The sequence below is a fragment of the Amphiprion ocellaris genome, chromosome 20, assembly GCF_022539595.1.
Source record: "Amphiprion ocellaris isolate individual 3 ecotype Okinawa chromosome 20, ASM2253959v1, whole genome shotgun sequence".
Lineage (NCBI taxonomy): Eukaryota > Metazoa > Chordata > Actinopteri > Pomacentridae > Amphiprion > Amphiprion ocellaris.
In genome coordinates, this window is record NC_072785.1 from 29,566,671 (window position 1) to 29,576,068 (window position 9,398).

General features: G+C 33.6%; 1 protein-coding gene across 1 annotated transcript in view; it reads right to left on the reverse strand.

Annotated features, from left to right (window-relative positions):
- Positions 1 to 4,162: 4,162 nt before the first annotated feature.
- Positions 4,163 to 9,398, reverse strand: part of LOC118469217 (uncharacterized) — a 90,302-nt gene continuing 85,066 nt past the window's right edge. The window contains exons 8-9 of the mRNA XM_055005978.1: positions 7,056 to 7,084; positions 4,163 to 4,534 (exon numbers count right to left, since the gene is read on the reverse strand). Of these exons, the coding sequence (XP_054861953.1) occupies positions 4,438 to 4,534; positions 7,056 to 7,084 (126 nt within the window). The 3' untranslated portion in view covers positions 4,163 to 4,437. The remainder of the gene's footprint in view (positions 4,535 to 7,055; positions 7,085 to 9,398) is intronic.

The following is a 9,398-nucleotide window of genomic DNA, read 5'->3' on the forward strand; positions in this document are numbered from 1 at the left end:
GTACAGTCAAGTACTGTCAAAGTATTTCAAGGGACTATAACAGTATTGCAAGAGAATTCAAGAGTACTGCGAGGGGATGCATCAGTATTGGGAGGTGACACAAAAGTACTGCATGGGAGCGTAAAAGTACTGCAAAGGAACATAAAAGTAATGCATGGAAGACTGAAGTATTGTGAGGAAATACCATAGCACTGCAAGGGAATGTAAAAGTACTGCAAAGGACTGCAAAAGTATTGAGAGAGAGTATAAAGCCACTATGACCTAGCTCAAAAGTACTGCACAAAAAGGCAGAAGTACTGCAAGGAAATTTAAAAGTATTGTGAGGTAACACACAAGTAGTTAAAGGGAGTACAATGGTATTACGAGGTGGCACAAAAATACTGAATGGGAACATAAAAGTATCGCAAAGTGATACAAAAGTACTGCAAAGAAATGCAAAAGTATTGTGAAGGAACATCAAAGTGCTGCAAGGTATCGAAAAGGTTTTGTGAAGAACAAGATATTGTGAGGTAACGCATAAGTATTTTGAGGGTATTTTAAAAATACTGCAAGGAAACGAAAAAGCATTGCGAGGAAATTTAAAAGTATTGTGAGGTAACACACAAGTACTTAAAAGAGAAAGATTCAGATTCCTCATTTGGTTCCCTTTAAAGACCAAAAGATGGAACTGAAATAAATAGAGCAGCTTTAAATGTAATCTGACGTTAACTTCCTTCTCCTTCGTTTCTTCTGCTCTGTTCTTTCCTCCACCCTGTTGTCTCCTTTTGTAAAGCCGATCATTATTTCCTCGTCATCGTTCTCTGTCACCTTCAGCCTCTCCTCTAACATCCTCCATCCTTAATGTCCCATCATTCAGCCTCCATCTCCTTCCATCTCCGTTTTATCTCCTCCGTCTGACAGCTGCAGTTTAGCCACCATGCTAACTCCCCCCTGGAGGCTTCGTATACAGATAGATAGATATATATGCGTGTGTGTGTTGGGGTGATATAACACCGTCTCCATCCCATAACCCTCCATCATCCAAACAGCAGCTCATCTCCAGCCTGAACTTGAACCTGAATCTACGTGAAACCAGAATTTGAACAGACGCTCGACGGATAAACGGCCCTCATTTAACAAAACTGAATGTTCTTTCCATCATAAACTGTCCTCCAAACTGTGTTTAGTTTCCAAAACTGTCTCAAACTGTCCTTGGTTTCATAATCGTCCTTCTGCTCTACATTTTTCTCACTTTTTTAATTCCTAAGCTGCCTTTGCTTCTCAAAACTGTCCTTCATTTATAAAGTCTTCACTTCCCAATATTGTCTCAGCTTTTAAAAATTACTCTTTTACATTTTAAGCTGTTTTTGTTTTTTCAAAACTGTTCTCTCGTTCTACAAAATCCTCACTTTTCATAAGATGTTCTTGCCTTGGCAAACTGTTCTGACCATCTTAAACTAAGACCTACAACGTCCTTGCTTTAAAAATAAAAGTTATCAGTCTTAACTGTCTTTCCAAACTGTCCTCCAGTTTCAAAACTGTCCTCTTTGTCTAAAATGTTCTCAGTTTTCAGAAACAGTCCTGAAATTCCTGAACTGTCATTTCTTCCTAAATTGCTCTTGATTTTGAAAACTGTTCTAATCTGTTCTCGCTTTTCAAAGAAATGCTCATCTTCTTAAATTATCCGTAGTTTTCAGAGGTCTTTTAACACCTGACTTTTTAAAACTGACCTTTATTACCTTTGCTTTCACAAAACTGTCCTTGTATTTAAAGATGTTCGTATTTCTTAAAAATTGTCCTCACTTTACAAAATTGTTCTGTCCTTCTTGAACTGTCTTCTAAATGTTCTAAAAAGTTCTCACTTTTCAAAACATGTCCTCATCTTTGTAAGCTGTCTTTAGTTTTCAAAATTGTCCTTACATTATTAAACTGTTCTTAATTTCAAAGAAAAAAAGACACTTTAAAACGGTCCTCACATTCCAAAGAAGGAAAAAAAGGTCTTACTTTCCTAAACTGTCCTCATTATCTGAAACTACTGGCTTCATTTTACTATCTTAAGCTGTCCTTAATTTTTCAAATTGTTCTGTCTTAAATTGCCCTTGATTTAAAAAATAACACTGAGACGTTGTCACTGTCCTATGGTCCAAAATGTCTTTCAAATTTCAGAAACAGTCCTGACATTTTCAGAACTGTCATTTCTTCTAAAATTGTCCTTAATTTTAACAACTTTTTCGTTCCTAAAATGTCCTCGTTAATCTCTTTGCTTTCTCAAAACCGCCCTGACACTTAAAACCATCCTTATTTCTCAAAATTATCCTCATTTTACAAAACTGTTGTTTTTAAACTGTCTTTGACTATCAAAACTGTTCTTATTCTCTACAACGTATTTATAAATGTCTTTGCATGTAAAAATGTTCTTGATTTCTCTACTGTACTTCCTTTCAAAAAAGTCCTCACCTTTTAGGAATGTCCTCACTTTTATAAAACGTCCTTTACTTCTTAAACTGTCCTAATTTTCAAAACAAACGCTGCATTTAAAATGTTCTCACTTTTTCAAACAGGCCTTTACCTTTTTTTTTTTACCTCTTTGCTTTTTGAAAACTGACTTTTCTATTAAAAACTCTTCAAATCTCTGCCCTTCATTTCTACACTATGTCCTAAACTGTCCTCACTTTACAAAACTGTCATTTCCTTAGAATATACTCATAAAACCATGGAGATCTTCTTAAACTGCTCTAAAAAGTCCTCACTTCAAACCATCCTTAAATCTGTCCCTACTGTCTTTTAAAACTATTTATTGCTGCTCTCTTTGCAAAAACGGTCTTTATGTTCTAAAATGTCCTGAGTTTCTAATAAATCCTCCTCTACTGCTGTCTAACTTTCCTAAACTGTCCTGAGTTTTAAACAGATCTTCACTCTCAGACTTCCTTAACGTATAAAACTGTCCTCACTATTTAAAGAACGTCACCTGGACTGATTATTTTCCTAATAATCGCTCTTCCTGCACTGTATTTTCCTGCATCATCACATAGAATCACTGGAAACCTGCTTTAAATCACAACTTTTCTCATCATTTATATCATATTTAAACTACAAAAACACTGTAAAAACATAAAAAGCAAAAAATTGTAAAAGTGGAACACGGTAACAGTCTAAAAATTGTGAAAATAAATGCAAATATCTGTAAAATTGTGTCATTTTTAGCTCATTTATTGCAGTAAAACAGTGGAACTATTTGAAAAAAAAATAATTTTGGATGTTGACATTGTGCACAGTTTTGGTTGCTTCTACAGTCAACATGTAAACTATTACTTTTTTTTATGATTTTCCTTAAAAAAAAAAAGTATAAAAAACTTCTCAATCTTTAACATACAAATTTTTTCTTTCAATTAATTGCAAATATCTGTAAAATAAAGATATGTTTGTGGATTTTAACACAGTAAAAATCACGTATTTATATGCTCAAATGCTGTAAAATAATACATTTTTATTTGTAAAAAACGGGCTTTTGATGTGGACATTATTTACAGTTTTGACCTGTTTTTTATTGCTAATATGTAAATAAATACTTCTTTTTCTGTAATTTGCTGCTCTATATCTGTGTTTTAATAAAACAATGGCTCTCAAAAAGTGTGAACAAAAAAAAAATTAAACTAGTGAAAATATCAGCAAACATTTACAAAATAGTGATTTTTTGCAGATTTAAATACAGTAAAGTTGTGTAATTTCATGCCAACACATAATAAAGAACAAATGAATATTTGAAAAATACAGATTTTTCATGTGGACACTAACTTTTGATTTTCTTTTACAGTCAACATTTAAATTTTCTGTAACTTTACTACATTAAAAAAATCAAATATTTTTCTGTTCTTCAAGTTGTTGGCAGATACATTCAGCATGGTGAAACATCTTTCTACAGATGATGAACAGAACAGAGAGAACAACTCTGTAGAGGCTGGAAACATGGAAATATCTAACATCTACAGTATGTGGAGATAAAATCACCAGAAAGAGACACAAAATGACATAAACAAGACATAAAGCAACAAAAACAAGGCCCAAAACGGGACTTAAATCAACAAAAACAAGTAACAAAATGACAAAAATGAGACAAAACAACAAAAACAAGGCACAAAACACGCAAAAAAGAGAGACAAATGACAAGACACAAAAGTAAGATAATTATTCTTTCTCTTTATTTTTGTTAAATTTTATTAAAAGATGTAGAAAAAAGGTAATATTGATGAAATATTTTGATTTTAATCTTAAATTTGTTTAATTTTCTGCACATCACACTTAATATGTTCAAGCACAAATCATTAAAAATTTTTTGCAGTTTTTTGCGGTTTTAACTGCAACATTATTTAAATACAAGTGACTGCATCAGAAAAATCCAACTTTCATTGATTCAGTACGTTTTAATTTCCTCTGCAGAAACACTGCCAGCAGTTCAACCTATAAAACTTGCTGAATTTGTGACTCTCGGTCGCATCGCTCTTTTTTTGGCAGGATCTGGGGCAGGAGGTTTCTTGTTGGCAGATTTTGGAATAAGCTGTGTAGAAAAGACATGAAGAGTAACTTTCATGAAAAATCTCAATTTTAAGTGAAAATTTGTTTAATCCTCTGCATGAAACCAAACGTCACACACGATACGATCAAGACAGAAAAACATGTGAGTTTAACTATAAAACTATTTGCCTCAAAGCGACTGTACTAGGGATATACTGCTATTTGGCATTTTTATTGATTATCAGCATGGGTAAACGATTGACAGATTATTGATCAATTAAATGTTCTACTTCAGGTCTGATGCAGCCTCTTCCCTCTCTGTGGTCTCAGAAACGTCTTTGAACAAGAAACACAAACCACGAAATTAGCTTCTCTCACAGTGGCTAATGCTACGCTAACAGCTAGCAGCTAAGCTAGGATGCAGATTAACCTGTAACAGAGTCTGCAAAAAAATAATAATGCTTCAGGATAGTGTTTTTTAAGCGTAAAAGTTAAATTTTATGGATGTAACCAAACGTCACACATGATACGATCATCTGTGACAAACAGTTTGACTAGTCTTTATCGAATGAAGACATTTGGTCGAAATCCAAATGAAGTCTTTGATTTTGTGAGTCGGAGTCAGATCCTGTTTTCAGTCAGCATCTTTTAAAGCTTCACCTAAAAGCTGATACGTCTCTGAGTTTGCAAAGTTGCAGCTATTAAGAGACTCGAGCCACAAATATATGAGCGACAATGTGCCAGTTCGGCAGTTTGCATTCGCAGCACTCATAGAGAAAGTAAATAAATAAGAAGATAGAGGCGTAACGTGGAGCTGACCCTAGCGAACTCCTCAGAAACGTAGCTGGGAAGAATCCACGGCACAACGCTGGAGAAACCTGAGCCGAATCAGTCCGAATGCCATAGAAAATGAAGAAATTAGTCTTGGCGTTGGAGCCGTCCGGCCTCTTGGCTCTGAATCTGAGCTGCTGTCGTCCCGCCACTCCCAAACAAAAATCCTTTTTTTTTTTTTTTTTTTGGCTCGGCGTTCGATTCGGTAAACATGCAGAAGAGGAGTAGCAGAATCCAAACTGTTTCTCTGCTCTAATGTATGGTGATTGAATTCATTAAGGGATGAACTAAACCCCCATCTGTGCAGACGACTCCCGTGACGGCCGGCACACATGTTGCATAGACTCACACTGTTCACACACAGCTGGACTCACACATGTACCACCACAATATTGTGCTAAAACAACCGACAGCAACAGGTTTCAGAGTTCAAGAGCGAGTCGAGGCAAAACCAGCATGTGGTAGAGTCAATGAAACTTGGATCTGATTTGTGCAAACAGCAAACATTGATTTTGTAATTTGTAGTCAGAAAGACGTCTAGACATCGAGTTAAAACTGGACTATATAAAGCTGAGTCATTCAGGTGACGTGTAATTGAAAAAACACAACTTTTCAAACAAATTTAAGTCAATTTGAGTTGACCTTAAAACCTAGAAATCCTTTGAACTGCTCAACTCCAAATCCATGTTCACCAGTTAAACCTGTCAAACTGTGTATTAGCATCATGTTTATCAAGGAATCAGTGCTAAGAAAGTTTTAAAAAGATGTCTAGACATCAATAAAACTGGACTATATAGGGTTGAGATGTCAACATCCTTTAGACACATTCTTACAAAGTTTGGACGAAATACAAATTCACCAAATTAAAAGGAAGAACTCTGCAGCAGTCTGTTGAGGAAAAAAAAGTTGACATCAGGTAGAAGTGAAGAAATCAGCCTAAACATTGATTCATTCTAAGTTAAAGCTGCACAATCAGTCGAATATTAATCACAGTCACGATTTTAGCGTCCTGATTAAACAAGATTGTTTTGAGGTTTCAAATGTTGACAGCAGGGTTGGTGATTTGCAAAGATTCAACACAGGAGCATAAATCAAGTTTAAATCAGACAGCTTTGGGAAAGGAAATTTTAAAACTGAGTTTATGATGGACAAAAAGACAAATGACTCCAATATTTTCTTCACAACAACCAACAATAACGTGTTTCAAAGTTCAGGAGTGAGTCAAGAAAAAAACAGCATGAGGTAAAGTCAGTGAAACTTGGATCTGAGCTGTGGGAACAGCAAACATTGATTTGGTAATTTGCAGTCTGAAAGATGTCTGACATCCAGTTAAAACTGGACTCTATAAAGTTGAGAAGTAAAGGGGGTTTCTTGGCACAAAACTTGTATTTTAACAGTACAGGCAACCATAAGTACAAATAGAGCATAAATGGTGAACTCTAACAAAATCCAACTTTTCAAAAGTTTTCAAATAATTTTGACCTTAGCATCTACACGTCCTTCGAAATTCTCATCACCAGATCAATGCTCACTAGTTGAACCTCATCCAGGATCATAAAACTGTGTCTCATCTCATTTGTGCAAACAGCAAACACTGATTTGGTAATTTGCAGTAGAAACACGTCTAGAGTTAGAGTTAGAGTTTATATAGTCCAGTTAAAACTGGACTATATAAAGTTGAGACGTCAACATTTTACAAACACATACAAAGTTTGGACGAAATATAAACTCACCCAATAAAAAGGAAGAACTCCGCAGCAGTCTGTTGAGAGACAAAGAACTGGACGTCAGGTGGGTGTATAGAAATGAACCAAAACATTGTTTGACTTTACGTTAAGGCTGCATAATTAGTCAAATATTGATTACAATCATGATTTTAGCTTCCCACAGTCAAATACACAAGATTGGCAATGCTGTTGATGCTTAAAGTTCACAACAGGGTTGGTGATTCAACACAGGAACATAAATCGAGTTTATGACTGACGAAAAGTCAGATGATTCCAATATTTTCCTCACAACAACCAACAGTCACAGGGTTCAAGAGCAAGTCAAGACAAAACCAGCATGTCAATTAAACTTGGATCTGATTTGTGCAAACAGCAAACATTGATTTGATAATTTGTAGTCAGAAAGACGTCTAGACATCCAGTTAAAACCGGACTACATAAAGTTGAGGCGTCAACACTTTATAGATACATAACTGGACCAAAATATAAACATAAAGTTATTTAAAGGTGACTTGTAATTAATAAAATGCAACTTTTCAAACAAATTTAAGTCAAATTTGATCCTAAAACGTAGAAATCCTTTGAAATGCTCAACACCAAATCCATGTTCACCAGTTAAACCTCTCAAACTGTGTATTAGCATCATGTTTATCAGGGAATCAGTGCTAAGAAAGTTTTAAGAGAATACATCTAGACACCAATAAAACTGGACTATATAGGGTTGAGATGTCAACATTTTACAGACACATAACTGGACCTACCAGGTTTGGTGATTTGCAAAGATTCAACACAGGAACATAAATCAAGTTTATGACAAAAAGTCAAATGACTCCAATATTTTCTTCACAACAACCAACAATAACGTGTTTCAGAGTTCAAGAGGAAGTCAAGACAAAAACATCATGTGGTAAAGTCAGTGAAACTTGGATCTGATTTGTGCAAACAGCAAACATTGATTTGTTAATTTGGAGCCAGAAAGACATCTGGACGTCGAGATAAAACTGGATTATATAGAAAGTTGAGATGTCAACGACACGTACAATCTATTAAAGTAGAATGTTTTTTGTTGATTTAAATTAAAAAAATTAAAAAGTTAAAAAACAAATTACCATTTGTAAAAATACAGATTTTGGATGTGGACATTAGCTACAGTTTTGATTTTGTTTTTTTTTTTTTAACCATTAACATGTAATTTTATTTTTTTTTTTACTTGATTTTACTAAATGTTCTATAACAAAACTGATAAAATGTGTGGAATAACAGTTAAAAAACTACATTTTTCAAAACTTAATATGCAGAATTTTTCTTTCAAATAACAGCAAATATTTATATTTGCACATTTAAATACGGTAAACACAGTGGAATTTTATGGTAAAATGTTGAAAAAAAAAAAACATTTTACAATTTGGCCTTTTTTCCCCCATTAACAAGTAAATTTGTACTTTATTTTCTGTGATTTTACTAGAAGCGTAATTTAACAAAATTGGAAAAATCTGTAGAAAAATATCCAGAAAAAGGCTTTTTCCAAGAAATAGCAAATATCTGTAAAATAATGACATTTTTGCACATTTAAATACAGTAAATATAGTGTCATTTTAAGATAAAACATTGCAAAAAAAAATCTAACATTTGTAAAATGCAGATTTTTGATGTTGACATTATTTATAATTTTGTCCTGTTCTTTTTTATTTAATTATTTCATTTTTTACCATTAAGATGTAAATTTGTATTTTCATTTTAATGATTTTAGTAAATGTGTGAATTTAAAAAACTGGAAAAATCTGTAGAATACCATAAACAACAAAAAAAAAACATAAATTATGTACCATTTTCAGTCCTTTTTTTTCCACAAAAAACAGCAAATATCTGTAAAGTAATTATATTTTTGCAGATTCAAATGTAAAAACTGACATTTTATGGTCAAGTCAAAAGAATGAATTGACATTTGTAAAATACAGACAATTTATATTTTGGATTTTTTTTTTTTAAACATTTAATACGTAAATGAATTCAGGCTGTTATCTATGATTTTACTAGATTTGTAAATTTAACAAAACAAAAAATGTGTCAAAAAGGAGTAAATTGTTCAAAAATTGATAGTAGACTTTATATACTTCTTCTTGTCCTATTTTTTATTTTTTTTTCTTGCTCTTCTACATGTTTTGCATCTATTAGCTTGTTGCTAAAAGCTGATTTTAGACTCTGCAGCCTCCAAGGAGTCAGTTTGATTTTCTATTTCCCTATTTGTGTCCCTCAGGAGTGTAACTGGACGTGATGAAGTGAAAGTGAAAGTGGATTCAGGACGAGATGAACGCAGCAGCAGGACGTAGAATCGTTTGACAGGCAGCA